Consider the following 20,260-nt stretch of genomic DNA (forward strand, 5'->3'; position numbering starts at 1 on the left):
TCTTGCCTCTAACTTAGGACCAACCAAGAAGAGCCAAGCATGCTCCCCCACCCCCAATCACAGAGGCTGCCCGGCTTTGAGTTAGCTCCCCTCCACTTCCCCTTCCCCCTCCGCTTCAGGGAACACCTGAAGTCTTCCCCACCCCACTACAATGCTCCCCCACTCCGCTGCCTGACTCTGAGTCTCCGACTGCAGGCGACCGTGGCTGACACGCTTGTTAGCGGCAAACTGCGAGCAAACGCCCTTTGCTTTTCTCATTGGTCTTCACTTATTTCCACGGGACTACATGCGTAGACAGAGAAGTCTGTCTGGAGAGGACAAGAGAACCCGTTCCTGAGGAAGAGTGGGAGGCAGGAAGGGTGAGTGAAGACCCTCAGAGTCTGAGCTGGAAGGAGAGCTGAAGGAGTTCCACCAGGTGGACGCCGTCTTCCCAGTGCAATAACCTCAGATCGGCGACCTGGGAGAAGGAGGCCAGGGCTGCAGGAAAGAGAGAGGAGTGCAGGACTGGAAGCACGCAAGATGGAGCTAACCAGAAATGGGGGACGTGTTCACTTCTAACAGAGCGGGCTACACAGAGTGCCATCTCCTCTCTTTCTTCAGATCCTGCAAGATTCGCTAAGAAAGGGGCACTGGGTGGCTCGGTCCGTTGAGCCTCTGACTCTTGACTTTGGTTCAGGTCATGATCTCAGGGTCGTGACATCAAGCCCCACATCGGGCTCCCCCTCAGCAGGGAGTCTGCTTGGGGACACTCCCTCTCCCTCTGCCCCTCCCCCCACTTGTGTGCACTCTGTCTCTTTCTCTCTAAGTAAATAAATCTTTAAAAAAAAGACTCCGTAAGAAATTGATACTGGCGCTATAAAAGGAAGAACACATCAAGAAAATCATAAAGGAACTGGATTCGTTTTGTGTTCATACGGGCAAACTGGGGAAAGATGTCAAACAAAGCTTTAGAGCCAGTTTCTGCCAGTTTCTTCTACCTTTCTACATCTTTGCTGGGTGGGTACATTGGAAATTTATCTGTAGGACCAAGTGCTCTAGGTGTCTCAATTCTTTAGCGTTCCCTTCAGGTGCAGGTGTAGATTAAAGTTTCTCTCCCTCTTTAGACAGTCAGAAAAGTGCTCAAACACTTAAGTCAAAACCAATGGACCCCTCTACACTTGGAAGCAACACTCTAATTTAAAAGCATGGTTGGGTTTGTCAACTTCAGGCACAACAGATCAAAGTTAATGTACATAAAGGGGAAAACTTGCAGTTTAAGAAAAGAATGGAAAATGGATAAGGTCTTCCTTACGTGCAGCAAAGTACGAGGAAACTTCAAAGGGGCTATAAACACCTGCATGAACTCATGCCCCTTCATAAAAAGAATAACAGCCCACATTTACGGAGTGTTTATTGTATGACAGATGCCATCATATGAAAGGCATTTGCATTAACATGTTTAGTCCTTCCAGAAGCCTTTCAAGTAAGACTTGTCTTTATTGTACAGACAAATAAAAAGTGGTACAGTAAAATCATAAACTTGCTCAAGATTGCAAATCTCCTAAGTGGTACAGCCAGACTTGAACCCAGGTAATTTGGCCCCACGGTCCATGTTCTCGTGTCTATAATATCAAAGGGAGGAAAAGAAGGAGGGACATTGCTCAGTCATGAAGGTAACTTAGTGTCATCTTATCGACCACTGACACCCCTGTGGGAAAATCTACTGACACCCTAGAACTTAGATTCTGGTTTTTAATGGATTCTTCGTGAAAAGGAACAAGAGCTCACTGAAGAGTAGATAGCACCATGTCCCAGAGCAAGAAAATTCAAAAACAGGGCCAGAACAGCTTCTTGTTGCTAGAAAGCAAGGCTGCTCTCAGAGATATCTGGAATAGTGTCAAAAAATACAAAAGACAGCTCCCACTCGCCAAGTAGTGACAATTTGGGCATGAAAAGGGAAAGCAATGATTAAAGTCCATTGGAGCAAGTTGAGTCTGTGAAGATAGCTTTAAGGTCATGATACCCAAAAAGAAAGGACAAAACACTAGGAGGTGATTGTCAATGCACAGAGGCCTCTCAGTGCTGTTTTCTAGAAATGTTATATATTGATGGACTAAATTATGGATGCCCTACACTGGAGCTGCAACTGGGTTATTACTATAGATATGTCTATAGATGTTGTTTATTTTTTTTAAGATTTTCTTTATGTATTTATTTGTCAGAGAGAGAGAGTGTATGTGCAAGCAGGGGGAGCAGCAGTAGAAGGAGAAGCAGGCTCCCCGCTGAGCAAGGAGCCCAACTCAGGACTCAATCCCAGGACCCTGGGCTAAGACCTGAGCCAAAAGCAGTCGTTTAACCAACTAAGCCACCCAGATGCCCCAGATATTGTTTATTATTTTAAATAAGAAAATAATGGATTAAGCAGAAGAAATTCATAAACCAAACTATATGAAAAATATAGGGAAGTCTTTTTTTTTTTTTTTGAGAGGGAGAGAAAGAGTGAGCATGAGCAGGGGAGGGGCAGAGGGAGAGGGAGAGAGAGAATCCCAAGCAGGCTCCGTGTGGAGCCCGATGCAGGGCTTGATCTCACGACCCTGAGGTCATGACCTGTGCTGAAATCAAGAGTTGGACACTTAACACCTGAGCCACCCAGGACAGAAGTTAGTTTTTTAATAGAGAAATGGAAAAATTAGAAAGCGCTGGGAAGTGTGTGTAGGGAGTCTGGCTTTTGCTATACTTCTGTGGTGGTCTAGGCTACTCTTCATTGGTGAACCCACTATGGGAATTTATACAGTGGTTACCCAGGCTCGAATATGTCGTGGGTCCCATTCTAGACTCAAGTCCATCTATTTTAGAATGAAAGAAAATCCCTGGGGTCAGGAACAGTGGGAATCGTGTATGTGGACTTTGTTGGTCTAGTCCCTCAAGCTTCAAGCCAAGCAGGCATAATAAGCTAAAATGGATTTGCAGATCTGCGGGCAAGAGAAAGCCCAACCAGGACAGGAGCTGCACAGACATGGGGCTGATTTGGGAAGATGAGGGGCAAGAGTGAGGAGGTCCAGGAGCCACGGAGGTCTTAACACTGCTAAAGAACTGGTGGCAAGTGTCCATCGACATGATGAGAAGATGATGCTGACCCAGCCCAATTTTATGTTTCTGTAGCTTGTTTATGATAATTTGCAGAAATCAGCTGCCATATTGTTTATAGCCATTGGGCCTGAGGTGCAGGAGGCGCAGGGAGAGGACTGGTTCTATGTGCATTTATCAGAGAGGTGTGATAGAAAGAAGCCCTCTTCCAGTAAACGTGTAACGGTGCTCTGCTAAATGGGGAAGTAACGACCTGCAATGACGGACGAGAGGTGAGAGAGATACACAGTACAAAATATGGAGGCCTCTCCTCTTACCGGAAAGGGCAGCCAGTGCACACGTGAGCAGGTGTTCCACAAGTGAACGGCACCTGGGCATAAGTTCCAGTGTCCCAACTAGGCCCTGGGGATGGGATGTGTGGGAAACCACACAGGGCCCTTACCTCTTGCAAGAAGAGCGTAAAATGATCATTGAAGGCACCAAGCCACAGGATGGATGCGATCTCCACTGGCAGGTGAGGCCATTCTTGACTATGCAACGATCCCCCGAGCTCACCGAGACGCGGTTTTCTAGCCGAAACTAGAAAATTTGCCCTTCACCCCCTTCAGTAAGTCAAGTGACACGGAGGTTGATATTTATAGAGACTGAGTCAGCAAATTAAACCCATGTGGAAATGATGGAAACTACCCTGAAATTCGGTACAAAGAGGCAAAGAAATAGGTCAGAGTCGTTTACTGAGGTCAAAGATCTGGTCTCCTGGCATAATAAGGTCAGTTAAAAGGCACTTGGGAAGGTAAGAGCAGTAGTTAATTCATAGACTCGCGTGGAAAATTATGACAATTGAGAGCATCCCTACCCTACCATTCGTACAGTATTTTAGCAGCAAATAACAGAAAGGAGAAAATAAAACGCAACGTCAGAAAAAATATAAATAGGATATTTTCATAGGGAGATACATTTTTTTTCAGAAAGACACAGAAGTTCGGGAAACACTGAGTGGGCAATATGATTCCCAGTAGTAATCTGTCAGAGGACAGAAAGGTATCTCGGCTAGTTAGTGGAGTTAAGACGAATTAAAGCAATGCACACGTGACCCTTGAACAACGTGGGGGTTAGAAGCACCGAACCCTCTACGCAGTCAAAATTCCGCCTGTCACTTTTGACCCCCACCCCGGAATACTAAACCACTCCCAGCCTGCTGTTGGGCAGAAGCCTTACCGATGACGTCAACAGTCGAGGAACACGTATCTTGTATGTTCCGTGTGATATTTACTGTATCCTTACAATAAAGGAAGCCGGAGAAAAGAAAATGTTATGAAGAAAATCATCAGGAGGAGAAAATGCATTTACAGGAGTGTACGTTTTTATCGAAAAAAATCTGCATTCTTAGTGGACCCACACAGTTCAAACCCGCATTGCTCAAGGGGGCCGCTGGATTTAGGAAAGGCTGCCCCGGAGGAGATCTCGGCGAGTGGTTGTCAAAACAGCGAGAAGGGAAGGTACGGTCAGACTAGAGTGTCGTGCACTCATCCAAATTTCAGGAAGGAGGAGAGCTGCACACACAGAGGGAGACTAACTACGAAGCAGCAAGATCTCAGCAAGGCTGCAGGGGCAGGCTGCGCTCTGAACGGTGACGACGCCCGAAGGAGAAAAGCGTAAAGAGGAAACTCTTCCCGGGGAAATAAGTGGTACTTGGAAGGCAAGCATCATGTAATCCTGTTAGCGCTGCCCTGGGCTAGGGTCTGGGGAGCCCAGTGCCAGGGTGAGGAGGAGGTCTGGAGAGGAAGAGGTGGGCTTTTGTGCAGAGGGGCTAAGTTGAGACTGGCATGTTGCTGGAAGCTTCTGCAGGAGGCAGCGTCACCTTCTCCCCACCTGCCCCCCACCCCCTGCCTGCATCAGTGCCAGCGTACTCAGGGGGACCATCTCCACATCGCCCCTCCTCTCTACCAAGGGCACCCCGGGGGATGCCTGGGAGGACCCAGGACTAAAGCGCAGTACAACTCCCTCTCCTGTTGCAGGTTGTTCTGGGACTGGGGCCACGGCGGAGGCCACCCTGGGGACAAGGATGGGAGGACCCAGGAGTCAGCCAGCCTTAGAACCAGCAGTGTGGTTGAGGCAAGAGATCCAAGGAGACCAGTGAAGATTTTAGGATCCTGCAGCAAGCATCACGGACACACTGGCAATGGTCTAGTAGACGGAGAAGAAGGAAACAAAAACCGAAGGGGCTGCTAGAGAAGAGGTTGAGGAAACTGGGAGATTAGATATGCAAATGGACAATGGCCAGACTGTCTATAGAAATTAGAGTCTGTCTCACAGCTGCGGCTGCCTGACCAAGACACCAACCTCCCGCCTAAAAGAGCCAGCCTGCAGGAAGGCAGGCTATTTCCAGTAACATCCAAGATGCCAAACAATCACGTCTGCAACCCTGTAACCTCATGCCCCCAATGGCCACAGCCCTCGATTAAGAACTACCCGCTTCCTTAATTTTTGTTCCCACTTCCAGCTCGGGACCAAGCAGAGAAAGCCAAACATGCGCCCCTCAACCGAGGACAGAGGACGCCTCGATTCCAGAAGCTGCCCAGCCTCCAGCTTCCCCTGCCAACAACCCCCCACAGGACTCACCTGAAGGCCTCCCCCTTTTCCACTAGAAGCTCTCCGGGTCCTATACCCGAGTCTCTGCCAAAAAATGGTGGAGGCTGCCTGCTTTGCCAGAGCCAGCCCTGGACACTCTCTGCTCTGCGGTTGTCTTCGTTTCCTCCCCCAGAACCAAAGAGCACAGTCAGGAGAAAGCAGATTCGGGACAAGTGAGGACGCGGGAGGAACGGAAGTTGGTTGTGCAGCGAGAAGGGCATTTCTGACGCTCTGGAAGGGACGGGGAGAGGTTTCCTATTTACCTGTTCCCTGTTGTGAGTTCCCGCAGCGTTCTTATGGGCTGCGCAATTTACCAACAAAGCCCCGTGAGACAGATTTCTTTTAATCTACTGCTTTCAAGAGAAACAAAATTAACATAGCCTTTATAACCCCTCAGGGGGGAGTGGAGGCCAAGGCCGGGGTCCCTCCTTTTCCCGTGCCAGGCCGTGCGCCCCAAGTCCTCTCTGCCATTGTCCCTGTGCTCCTGACCACGGTACGCCGTTGCCTCAACTGTCTCATTATTCACTGTGCTGTGGCTGGTTCTTCTGTGCTTCCGTGCTCTGTAAAGAGGCATCGGATGAAATAATGAAATGAATATCCTGTCCAAATTTACAGTCAGTAAGTAGTATAATGCAGACCTGAATTCAGATCTTTCTTTCTTTTTTTTTGTTTTTAAGATTTTATTTATTTATATACAGAGAGAGAGCACGAGCGGGGGTGGGAGGGGCAGAGGAATAAGTAGACACCCAGCTGAGCAGGGAGCCCGATGCGGGGCTTGATCCGAGGACCCTGAGATCATGACCTGAGCCGAAGGCAGCTGCTTTACCGATGGAGCCACCCAAGCATCCTGAATCCAGATCTTTCTGATTTCAAAGTCTATGGCCATTCACTGCATTAGGCTTACTTGGAAGTGCAGTAGTGAAACGGCCATTAAATGTATTGACTTGAGGCGGTCAGAAGAGTCGGCTGGCATGTTGGGAAGTACACTGTAGTTTCTAAACACGACGGCAAGGGACGGAACTGACGGTCAGAGGCTGTCAGCCAGGGACAAGAGAATGGGAGACGGTTCTGGAATTAGCTGGTGGTGTTGCCTATCACATGGTGTGAGTGGACAATGCAAGAAAGTTCCATCAAATTAAAATGAGAACTATCAGGAGCAGATGGTGGGGGAGCGGGCTCTCTGACTGGAGACGGGCTGGACGCGGCACAAAGAATGGCCATTACCCCACCTTGGTCCTGTGCGCTGGAGAGAGGACACAAAGCAGGGGCTTCTCGGGGTGAAGTTAGAGCTGGCAGACGGACAGGCAGTGCCTACTGCGTGGCTGAGAATGCAAGACGACACACACATGGCACAGGGGAAGAGGCTGCAGAAGAGAGGGGGACTGGAGGGGCTGCGGGTTCTAGAAAACATGGCTGCGTGGAGGGGCATCCCAGTGACCAGGCCGTGACCCCAACTCCCCAGGGGCCAGGCCGCCGGGGAGTGGTGGGTAATTGGAAGAATATGTTCCAGATCCAGGGAGAAGCAGTGTTGAGTCGCTGGGATTTCATTATTGCTTGAGGTAGAGAAATAAGCAGACCCAGATTCCAGCTGTGTAAGCTTCAAGTAAAAATCAGACTAAATTACAGTTTCTTGCAAGTGAAAAGAATAGTTCTAAGGCTCCCTCTTTTTTATTGGTGTTGAAATCTACAAACACCTGCTAATGTGAGTTAAAAGGTCCTGCGAACGTGGTCTTACAGAAGTTGCTACAGTGTGACCTTTATAAAGCTGCTTCTTGGCAGCCGGGCTTTGCCATTCCAAGTACTCAGCCGACTTAGTCACCAAGAGAGGTGAGAGGGGGCAGAGCCACTCCACAGAATAAGAGGAGTCACCGGCCCCCCGTCCACGGATGTTTCTACCTGTCGTGTCACTGGATTCCCAGAAAGTACTGGTGCAGGAGTGAGTGTTCAGGAGGGAGACGGTGACCAGCTGCTATTGTTCTGTTGCTTTACTGAAAATCCCAGCACAATTGTTCTCCCAAATTCAGTCTGGGAAGTAAAGACACGTAAGAACCCCTTTCCAACATCTTAGAATAAATCTAGAATGTACGCTAATTCCTCTCTTGTATCCTTCGTTCCATGTCTAATACGGTTCTCTGGTAACTAGACTATAACGTAACATGGGCTAGAAAACAAACACACTTCAGTGGTCTTTTCCAGACATTTTTTATGCCACACATTCAACCCTCAAGGCAAAGTCTCCAAGATAAAAACCCACATACACGTTACCAAGTGCTTGTTGATCTTAAGCTGGAAAAGAGGGGCACTTAGACTAATGCTTGCCCCAGGGAAAAACTACAATTAAAATTCATTGTAAGCTCTAACTCGTGAGAACTCTCTGGTGAATTACCCTGACTTCAGCTCTGCAGCAACATGTAATAAAAATGGGCTTCTTCTCTATCTGCCCCCTGCCGTGGTGCTTGCCTACACCCTCTCCATGACCTTAAAAAAAAAAAAAAAAAAAGCAGCTCATGGAAGAGTTGGATAAGGAGATTTATGGGGATAAAACCATGCCCCGATGGCCCTGCCAGGTAGGAATAACATCCCCAAGGAAACATTATTTAAGGTAACGGACGAGACATAACACGTAGATAAAATGTAAGCTATTTCTAGATTAATAACAAACCACGCGGGACATGGAGCTAGAGGAGAAGCTGCGTGTCTTCTTACAGACATGCTGATTTATTTCGTCCTGGATCTTCAGCTGCCATTTTTCCTGAGAGGTGCGCTTTCTGAACTGCCACTTGATGTGACAACTGGCACGGTGTCCTTTGTCCATTTGGGGCACTCGTGTTTGCCAGGATCCTCATGGAAGAACCCAAAACCTCATCGACAGAGAGGGGTCTCCAGAAATGCCAACCGTACAAAACTTCATTCTGTCCTGCAGGATATGCCCAGATTGTAAAGAACCGTCACTGATGAAATCATTACTCATTTGTATTCCCTCGGGCAAAAAGTAAGAGTCATGCCTCAGCTCAACTCAAGGGGACACGGCATGATCACATGACCTTAGGATATTTTTCTCTCCGCTGTCTCGCGCCTTTGCTTTTCTGCCCGCCCCCTAAAAGAGAAGTTTTGTTTGTTACCTCTTACCGACATTTATTTTGACAATTTTTTTCTGAAAGTCCATCCTCGTCCTCTCCCATGATGTCCACGGCAGAAAATATCAAGGCCACGAGAATGGCAAAGCAGCACACCAGGGCAAATATCACGATGCACTTCTGCTGGGACTGTTAAGAAAAAGAAGGAAAAGAAAAGTGAGATGCAGCTTTTGCTTCGGAAACTCAGGATTGGACAGCTTTTTAAAACCGTCTGGGAAACAATTACTTTCATCACTGCCAGTAGGGCTGCCCTCGGAGGGAAATCTTGGTGCTCCTTTCTCAACACAGCCGTTGACCCCCCACGAAGTATGTGAGAACCTGCTAAATTATGCAAGTGCCGTATCGAGGCTTCTGAATGCGTTCGCGCTCCCTCTTTCTCATTAAAAGCAGTCCAGAAGCTCTGGAGATCTTCCAGAGAACCTTCTACAACAAGCAGTGCGAGGTCCATAAGTACACATTAAAAATAAGAGTGGCTCAGTAATTATTCTCTGTCCCCTGTTATTATCACCACTCTATGCAAAGTCTCTCACTCAAACTCTGTATCCTCTTGCTTCTCCCATCTTGTCTTGCTCTGAGACCTTTATTTCGATGGCTCCAGGAGAGATGCCCCTGGCAGGTCAGGATGAGTCCCCCACTTTGATCAAAAATTAGATCTATCAGGTGCCAGCATCTTGGGTCACATAACTGACATGGCTCATTTTAAAACATTGAACACAGTCATAACCAACATTCATACTCTTGATACGATTTTCACTTAGAAAGAGAAGCTGAAGGTCCAGCCAATTTTGTCCTTATCTTTAGGGTCAAGTGTTATATTTTGAGACATCCTTGTCCCCAGGGGTTCATGGCCGCAGGTGGCAGAAGATGGGGCCGTGGTCACTGGGCAGCAGCCATGGCCCCCAGAACAAATAATTTTGCCTGCATTGTATTTATTAGATAAATCCAGATGGGGAAAAGAAGAGAAAGAACGATTTTTAATTTTAATTTTTAAAAGTGCTTCTGAAGCTTTTAGGGATTATTTACAGGAGAATACACACACATGTAGAAATGGAAGTCATGTGTATATACATATACATACACACACACACACACACACACACACACACACATTAGAGATTTGTCGAAACCAGCTAGCTTTGCTTCTCCCACCACCCCCCGTCCTTTATCCCCAGAGCCACATGATCTCCAAAGAACCAAGGAGCGTCCCCAAGCTCCGGGTCCAGTTTGTCCAGGGACAGGCTCAGATTACAGATTCTAGGGACAGGTGTTGTCAAGGAACGAAGGTGCCCGTGTGACCAGGCCCTACCAGCTCAGATGGCTGTTTCCATCTAGAGGCTCTGTCTTCTGACTTCCCTCAGGCGTCCCCTCCCAGGAAAAGCTGGTTCCAAATCCCTTCCTGCCTGTCACCGTGGCTTCTATTACTCCCCACCCAGGGAGGAAGTGGGGGAAAGCCCATGCGGCACACGACCATTGTTCTTTGCCCCCAGGCCCCCGGGATCTTTAAGACACGGGTACATTTTATTCTTCCCATCCCAAGCCACCAGCACAGGGCCGAACAGATAGAAGGTGCCCAAGAAATACTGACCGCAGACAAAGTGAATGACTGAAATGAAAACCACAAGGGCACACGTCAGAGGATGGAGAGTGACTGAAGCTTTCGAGACTCAGGGGTGGCCTTCCTGAGAATCGGCTGGCTTCCGTATTTTGGGGATGGTGAATCTCACGGCTTCTCCTTCATTGTTCCCTCTGTGCTTGAGCTGGAGGCAAGTCCACGCACCGCATTTACCAGCTAGAGCAAACCCCACAGAACTGTGCATTCATCCTGCCCCTCTATGTTCCATTCATCCCTAGTTTCTCTCTCTTTTTTAAAGATTTTATCTATTTATTTGACAGAGACTGAGAGAGAGCACAAGCAGGGGGAGCAGGAGAAGGAGAAGCAGGCTCTCTGCTGAGTGGGGAGCCTGATGCGGGACTGGATCCCAGGACCCTGGGATCATGACCTGAGCTGAAGGCAGACGTTTCACCGACTGAGCCATCAAGGTGCCCGCATCCCTAGTTCCTCATTAATTTTATTTTTAAGAAGCAGCATGGCGAACTGGTTGAGGGCACAGACTTGGGACCGAGATTGCTTGGATCCCTCCACCTACTGGTTCTACGCCCTTGGGCAAGTTATGTAGCCTGTGAGCTTCAGATTCTTTGTCAGATGGAGAGGACGACCACGAAATAATAATAACAACTGCCTCACAGAGTTGTGACTCATGACTGCGTTAAACGAGATACTCTAGGTAAAGTCCGTGGCCCAGTATCTGAACAGAGAGCACCCAGTGAGTGCTTGCTGCTGGACTATGTGCACCACTGGCAGCGGCCTCCAATATTTTGGAGAAACAAGGTAAAGATACGAAAAAATAAAAAATATACAGGGACGCCAGGGTGGCTGAGTCAGTGAAGCCTCTGACTCTTGATTTCAGCTCAGGTCATGATCTCAGGGTCATGAGATCGAGCCCCGTGTCGGGCTCTGTACCGGGCTTGAAGTCTGCTTGAGATTTCCTTCCTCTCTCTCTCTGCCTCTCCCCCAGCCCTCTCTCTCTCTCCTTCTCTTAAAAAAAAAAAGAGTAAAAGAAAACAGAAAACAAAAAGTATATGTATAAGAGAGAAGCAGAGTGATGGAGGCAGAGGAGAGGAAGACATGTGAAAGAGAGAAGGGAAATGGGAGATGAAAATTGTCTAGGATAAAATTTTTGAGAAGTTCTTCTAGCCATCTCTGACCTCAAAACTCTAAAGCAGCATTCCTCAAACTTCAGCCTGCATCGAAATCACCCGGAGGTCTTGTGAAAACACACACTGTGGGACCCCATTTCCAAAGGTTTTGGTTGAACGGTTGAATTGGTCTGGGGTGGGGCCAAGAATGTGCATTCCTAACAAGCTGCTAGGGGGCGCTGTGCTGGTGGTCCGGGGGCCAGACTGCGAGGTACCAAACTATCACCCATACTAAGTCCCCTGGGGAGGGGAGAAAGGAGAGGGGAGAGAACATCCCAAGCAGACTCAGCACTGAGCATGGAGCCCGACACAGGGCTCGATCCCAGGACCCTGAGACCACGACCCGAGCCGAAATCAAGAGTCAGATGCTCAACCGACTGAGCCACCCAGGCGCCCCTCCTTCAGTTCCTTTTCAAACAATAAAGGGATCGTGATAAATACATCCAATGTGGAGGCTTAGAAATAAATAATTTTTTTAAAAATTTTAAAAAAATTTTTGAATGAGTTTTCTCCTGCCCTTTACTTTTTACTTATTATTGATTTTCATTGCTTGTATAATCAGAAACTGTTTGCTGTTAACTGTTTTGAAAAAAAAACCCACATAATATAAAAAAGGAAATAAATCACTCCCAGTCCCACTCGGACAAAACTGCCAGTAGCATTTTGTTCTCGTTCTTTCCTATTTACTATGTCTACTGATCTAACAATCTGAAGATGTTGGTATCACTCTATATACAGTTTTGCATTATGCCTTTTGTACTTGATTATGCTTCAAGGTCATTAAATATTCTTCTAAAGCATAGTTTTAAATTGTTGTATCACATTCCATCGCATGGATATGTCACTGTCCCCTTTATTCTGAGAACTTGTTTTTTAAAAAGCCACTCATTTAACAACACAAAAAATAATTAAACATTTTTGTTATTTTACCCTATTCCCCAATAAATTATAAGCAGAAACAAACAAAAAATATTTAGAGTGGGTTAAAGCAATATAATTATAACACATTAATCTAGTCCAGAAGAGTCTCTCACCCAGGACGATATAATTAAACATTATCTCAAAAAGAATCCTGAAGAGAGCAGCATAAATATATCTTGTCAGGTACATTAGTGGGTACAGGATGAATACATCCTAATAAAGTTAATACTAAATGCTTCACCCACAGCAATATTGATCTGTTCCCTTTATTCTGAATTTTATGATGAAATAGTCAATAAGGGCTCTAGTTAATTTGCATGCTGCTAGAAGTACTTTGATGTAGTAACCCTCACAAATTTTCTATTAACTTCTATTCATTTAATTCCATATTATCTTATTCTATTAATATGAACTGACCTAGTTATTTTCATTTTAATTCACCAAAGAAGAGAAATTCAGACTCTGATACACATTTTTAAATGTCTCCTTGAAAGAATGTACTAGAACGATATAAGGTCAGACCACTACTTTCCTTAGTCTCCTTTCTTTTACGCCTCATCAAAAATGAAAGATTCTGTTCAAATGACAACCTAAGAGCCTCACAAATGACACCAAATTCCAGGGTACCAAGACATTTATTCATTTTCAAATCCTTAACAGATCATTTCAGACCATTCAGGAATCAATATGAAACACACTCTTCTGTTTTTACTGAATAGAATCAAAGTACGCAAAGTTTTAAGGAGAGCCCATTAACATGATTACAACCTCAACTTCGCTGATGAGCTCAACCAATTAAAAGAACACAAAACTTGAAATGCTATTATCCAGCATCAGTCTGTACTTTTCACTGGAGTTTGTACTGAAACAGTTTTGAAAAGAATTGCTTGCTTGGTCAAGAAATAAATCTAATTATGCTAACACCAACAATATTTACATATCATATCCTTACCAAATACATTTCACCTTAGTATAGAAAAAGAGATGTATGACCTCTTTGAAACTTGGGAGAACTATCTATTTCAGCTTGGGCTTTTATACCATTTGCTAAACTCTTAAAAGGAATTTGCACCCATGTGCCTAGGGGTAAAATATACATTTGCAAAAATTAACCATAAATTAAAATTGTTCATATTATTTTTTCATTCATTTACCATGGCAATTTTTAAAAACAAAATCATGGTGAAGTCTTAAAAATAACCATTTTTTATGTGTGCAGCTTTTAATACCTACAGAGCTGGAAGTTCTAGTACAATTATTCTCCATGCGGAAGATGTCAAAATTAGGACTCAAAGACACTGGGTTACTGTCCAACGTGATTCAACCACTTGGAAACAGTCCAGGGATTTAATTTAGGTCTTCAATCTGAAATCTCTAGATCTGGTCTATAGATCCAAACTTTTTCCTTTTCTGGTTTTCTTTTCATGACTTCATTTTCTACTTAATTTTTGCTATGATTATTTTATTAGTTTTATTATTAGTTTTTAGCTAACCAATTCCCATGTAGCTCATTAATGTAGAAATGAATACTGAACATTTGGCTCTAAGCTGTGGAGACAGGGCATTCTTGGACCTTTAGAACTTTCCTATGATTCTAAATGTGTTCCCAGCTTGAGTACCTAGACATGTTCCCAGAAAAAAAAATAGGTCACCCAGAAGATTCACAGTAAACTTAGCTGATGCCTTATCAGTCTCCTGAAAAATGATCACATTCTGGTACCATAGTAGAAAATCTAGACTGTAAATTACTTAAGGGCTTTGCTTTGAAAATCCCCTTTTAAAAGAATTGTCACTTCACTTTCCATATACACTTTGACATTCCCTGGGTCCTGTTTTAGAATTTTTCTCTTCTTGTTTTGTGCCCTCTCCCTGAGGGACTCTAATTTACTCCCAAGCCTTCACTGGCTATATATACTGGTAACACCCCAGAGTATACACCAGCTTAGAGCACTTGCTGAGTGCCAGATCCACACTGAATGAGTTTTTCTGGAAGAGTCGACCAATCTAAGTCTACCAGTCTAAGTTGAGAAGAAAAAGTGGGTATTTTAGAAAGGCCAGGTCAATTAGAGTTGACAAAACAGAGTAGTAGAGAAAGGAGACCTTTACAGGCACAGAGTTGTAGAGATCTTCAGAGAGTCTCCTGAGTCCTCAGTTAAGTACTGATAAGTATGTGCATATAAGGAAATTACCTGAGGTCTGGAAAAAGCACCACCTGAAAGGAACAGATGAAACAACCCCTAACCAAACACACAACCAGGAAGAGCTGCTGTTCCCACTATCCAGAGTGGAAAAATCATAATACATGGGGCATCAAGTAATCAGGAGGATACTGTATCTAGAAAATTGAAAGGGGAGGGACGCCTGGGTAGCGCAGTCCTTAGGTGGCTGCCTTCGGCTCAGGGCGTGATCCTGGCGTTCCAGGATCGAGTCCCACATCGGACTCCTCCCCTGGGAGCCTGCTTCTTCCTCTCCCACTCCCCCTGCTTGTGTTCCCTCTCTCGCTGGCTGTCTCTCTCTGTCAAAATAAATAAATAAAATCTTAAAAAAAAAGAAAAAGAAAATTGAAAGGGGAAAAATCAGCCCTAGACTCAACACTGCTCTCCCACCTAAAAAACCATAAAAGCAAGCCTTAAAAACCCAAACTGTTCACATGTAACTATGTCTAAGAGCAAATCTCAAGAATATTTTTAAATATATGATAATATCCACCACAGAGCAAAATCTAAATCACAATGTCCAGCATCCAATAAAGAATTTCCAGACATGCAAAGAAACAGAAAACCACAACCCCAAATGAGGAGAAAACTCAGTCAACTGAAATCAACTCAGAAAGGAATTATAGGTGACTGAATTAGTAGACACAGATATTATATCAAATATTAATATATATCATATGTTCAAGAAAATATGTTAAAGAGAGATAAAGAAGATATAACAAAGGGCACACATCAAAATTCTGGGGATGGGAAATACACTGGATGGGATTGAGAGCATATTAGACACAATACAAAGACAGTTTAATGAATGCTATGAAGACACAGAGAAAAATATGGAAAAACATGAACAGTGTATCAGTGAGCTATGAGACAACTCAAGTAGCCTAAAATACATGTTCTTGGGGTCTCCAAATGAGAGGAAGATGCAAAAAAATTTTGAAAAATATAAAGGCCAAAAATTACTCAAATTCATTGAAGATATAAAAGTCAGAGTCACTTCAGAATGATAAAGAGATAAATTCATCAAAAAGACACAACAATAATGAACTTTTATTCACCTAATAAGAAAGCTTCAAAATGCATAAAACAAAGGCTAACAGAACTGTAAAGAGAAATGAACAAATCTTTAACTACTCCATGATGTCAAAACCATTCTCTCAGTAATTGATAGAATAAATAGGGAAGAATTTTAAACAGAATGAAAATAAAAATACAATATATGAAAATACATGAGATGCAGCAAAAGAAATGCTTTGGGGAAATATAGATCATTAAATGCATGTGTGAAAATAAATAAGGTCTTAAATGATCTAAACTTCTACCTTAAGAATGTAGAAAGAGAAAAGAGCAAGTTAAACTCAAAATAGGCAGAGGAATGAATAAAGGGCAAAACACAATAAAAGAGAAAACAGAAAACAGTTCCAAAAAAAATCAATGAAATCAAAGTCTGGTACTTTGAAAAGATCAATAAATTGATAAACTATATATAAAGGAAAGACACAATTTGCAAATATCTCTATGAGAGATAGGACATCACCACAGATGATACCAAAAATAAAATGATAAGGGAATAATATGAATAAATTCATGCCAAGAAATTCAGTGTAAATAAAATGGATACATTTTTATAAGATAAAAATTACTAAAGTTCACTCAAGAGGAAATAGATAACCTGAATATATCCTTATATCAATTAAAGAAAATAAATTTTCAGTTAAAAACCTTCCTACAGAGAAAACTCAAGGCTTAAATGGCATCATTGATAAATTATGCCAAACATCTGAGAAATAGTAATAACAATAACACAAAAAAACAAAGACAGGGAAAAACCTCCCAACTCATTCTATGAGATCAACATTACCCTGATACAAAAACCAGACAGAAACTTAAAAAAATGTTTTGTCCTGCTCCTTAATAATGCACTATCTAGAAAGTGAAAAATTCACTTTCATGCCTGCTAGAGTTCTCCCAATGGCACTTAAAGGTGTTCCTGTTTGAGGAAATTCCCACTATTTTTACCAGACCAATAATGGTAAATTATCTCTTTAGCAACCTAGGTTGTTCTTTCCCTTTTAAAGATATGCGAATTTATTGTTTGACCACGCGTTTGTTAGTTTTCTACCTTTTGGTCTCTTTCACTAAACTGAGCTCCTTGAATTCTAGGATCTTGTCTAGACCCATAACGCCTGGCATCTTTAAAAAAAAAAATACAGAGGTGCCTGGATAGTTCAGTCCACTGAGCATCCAACTCTTGGTTTCAGCTCAGGTTATGATCTCTGGGTCCTGGAATTGAGCTCTGCGATGGGCTCCGAGCTCAGCAGGGAGTCTGCTTGAGGCTTCTCTCTCTCCCTCTGCCTCTCCCTCTGCTGGCATGGGCGCACGTGCTCTCTTTCTCTCTCTCTCTCAAATAAATAAATAAATCTTTAAAATCAATCAATTAAAAAAACCATAATGCTTGGCAAACATGTTCAATAAATATGTGCTGAATGAGTGATGACTAAGTGAAGAAAGGCAAAAACTGGCAAGGGCTATAAAATCAAAATGATGCTTTTCGTGTTTTACAACCTGGATTATTTATTTCCTACTTATAAGTGTTTCCATTGACTCCCATCACAGAAGCACATTTATTTGTAAATAAAAAACATGCAAAAAATTAAGTACTATAAGCTCAAAATTAGCCTAACAAAGAGGATAACATGCAGAACAGAGAGGATCTTTTCCAAAATAGCAAGAAAGAGAACAAAAGTTCAAGTTTGAATCAACTGAACACAGGAAACTGCTTCCAATCTTACACAAATTCTTAGAGATAATAAATAAATACCTTATAATAATAATAATAACTCTATAATAGTGCTTAACAAATAAAAAGGACCACCAATGGACAAGAAATTGTAAAGATTTACTGTAAATTAGATAAACCGAGGAGATCAAAACCCAAGACACACCTAGAAAAACACAAACTGCTGTAAGGGAGAGCTCCAAGTATAGAGGTAACACAGAAAGAACTAGAAGAAACTTTGGAATGACTGACAGTGAGTAGTTGGGATATGTTTCAGAGCAGGTTGGCCAGTCAGTCCTTCCCACTACTGCTTTCTTCTTCCCTCTAGTGCCGAGCACCACATGACAGAAGTGTCACACGCAAGATGAGCCATGAATAGGGCAATATCCTCGGAGAGCTAAGGATCCCCAGGAGGAAACTACCAGCACAGGCAGACCACACAGCTGGACATCATATGCAGCCCCTCCTATAAAACCTGGAGACAAAACATTGTGCTCAACCAACGCCCATAGACGTGCAGATAGGAACTACCAAGTACAGAAGTGGACAGGCAATTACATGGCTCCAAGAGTCTGAGGAAAAACCAAACCATGAAAGAGGTACTTAACTCAACCAAGGCAACAAATTCTGGAGAAAATAAAACAACCATACGACTGAGCCTTGAAAAGTAAGAATAAACCAAGTTTTCAGGAAGATGAGGGGTTAAGTTGCACCCCTGAAACATCAGGAGAGATTATTATGAAAGACGAGCAAAAAGAGATCCTGAAAATGATAAACCTCAGCAGATGGGCTGAATATCACAAGAGACACAGGTGAAGAGCAAATTCACACAATTAAGTCAAAGGATTCTCCCACAATGCAATGCAAAAGAACAATCTCCTAACACCTATTGGAGAAAACTCAAGAGAAACAGAGAACCAACCTAGAAAACCAGTATCTATCAGATCCCTGTTCCTAAATGAAAGGACTCTAAATAATCAAAGAAATAGAGAAAGAAAAAACTTTAATAGCTAAAAATACATGTCTTCCAAATAAGTACATTTGTTTTGTACCTGCGTTTGGTAACAATTCAGAAGATTGATAAGTCTGCTTGGCAAGGACTGGGGAAATGAGTGTTGGTCTGAACAAAATCAGGCAGAGCTTGTCTGGACAGCAGTCTGGCAGTTTTTATCGTGATCTTTATCAGAATTTTAGATGTACATATCCTTTGGCTCCTCAATTTCACTTCCCAATACTCAATTTTGTGGAAATGTTTACTCATGTACACAAAGATGTAAGACTGCAGTGTCGCTGTGGCGGGGGAAATCTAGGAAAAATGATCAAACTACCCATAAACAGAGGAACTGAGAGAGCCAAAAAGAGTCATCCTGCAGAGTATTGTAGCCACTAAAATGTAAATGTTGGAAAACGAGGGGAAAGACTCAAGGGACTCACCCAAAACTCTTGGCAGTCGTGGTCTGTCAGGAGCGGGGAGGTTTTGTGCCGCTGGATGCATCGCAGTGTTTAAGGTGCTCACGGCTTACTCTGTATTTTTCTATATTATTTAGATATTGCATATGAGCCCTCATATGTAGATATTTCATATTTAGATATTTCGTCTAAGCCTTCCTCAGCAATGAGGAAGAAAGCTACCCATTCTTGTCCATTCTTGGACTCTGCCCACCTCAAGGCAGGTCACTGATCCTCAGCTTAGCTTTCCGAAGACACAAGGGGGCATCATCAGCCACTGCCCGTGGGTAATCTATATTTACTTGAAGTCCCCCTATTATTAAGCAGAGGACAGATATAATCCCAAGTTTCACAAATTGCAGAGGATAACCGGACAATTCTGGAGAATATCTGAACACGGAGAACACCTGGAAACCCTCTAGTTCAACGCCTCATTGTATCATTTTCCAGGTAAGAAAATGCTGGAAGTAAGATGCGATGACCCACTGTGCCCTCATTTCTCTGCCAGCGTTTGGCTGGTTGAATGACAGACCAGCAATACAAAGAACAAAAGAGTCTGCGAAAGACAAATGACACGAATAAGGCATCCTCGCGCTGTGATTTGAGGGCAGGCATGCCCAGCACACCTGACCAGTGCGGGGGGAGGCGGTGAGGGGAAGGAGGCCCTTGAGAAGTCAGTGAACTTCTTCCATCCCTTTCCTCTTGCCTGCAGTTACTGGTGGCATCAGACAAGAGAAGCAAAGTGTGTTTAATTCGGTTTAAAAACAGGTAAGGAACATCTAACATGTGTTATATGCTATCCCAACACTGGTGATTCAGAAATGAGGCTCTTAAGGAGGTCGCTGCCCTTAAGGACCTCACATTTGAGGGCTGTGGGTGTGTGTTGCAGAGGACGGACAGTGAAGGACAACACAGTGTGACGTGTGATGATCCGGTGGTACAGAGTGAGGAGGGGCTGGGACGGTGACCACTCCATTGGAGCAGGCTGATCCTGGTGTCACCATGTGCCCTGCCGTGCACACCTAATTCCCTAGAATGGGGAAACAGGGATTTCCTCTGCACTCACCAGAAAGTGAAATGAGTTGTTCTGAGCAGTAGTGAGTGAACAAGAACACACTGTCAAAGTCAATATAGAGCAGCCGACATGTACCAGTGGAAACGTTGTATTTTCACACTCTCTCTGTGTGCCTCCATTGCAGATAAAGGTGAATGAAAAACGACAACCAATTGTCAGTTGGTCTTTGATAAGGTGAGGGCTATTTTGGTGACTTGTATTCTATACTCTGCTTTTAATGAGCTGAAAA

At 43.8% G+C, this 20,260-nt stretch overlaps 1 protein-coding gene across 3 annotated transcripts in view; it reads right to left on the reverse strand.

Moving 5' to 3' along the window:
- Positions 1–20,260, reverse strand: part of PLD5 (phospholipase D family member 5) — a 421,522-nt gene that overhangs the window by 263,276 nt on the left and 137,986 nt on the right. For all 3 annotated transcript variants that reach the window (XM_040636060.1, XM_040636059.1, XM_040636061.1), the window contains exon 2: positions 8,827–8,963. In XM_040636060.1, coding sequence (XP_040491994.1) covers positions 8,827–8,963 — 137 coding nt within the window. The remainder of the gene's footprint in view (positions 1–8,826; positions 8,964–20,260) is intronic.

This window comes from Ursus maritimus, unplaced genomic scaffold (assembly GCF_017311325.1).
Source record: "Ursus maritimus isolate PB19 unplaced genomic scaffold, ASM1731132v1 scaffold_2, whole genome shotgun sequence".
NCBI lineage: Eukaryota > Metazoa > Chordata > Mammalia > Carnivora > Ursidae > Ursus > Ursus maritimus.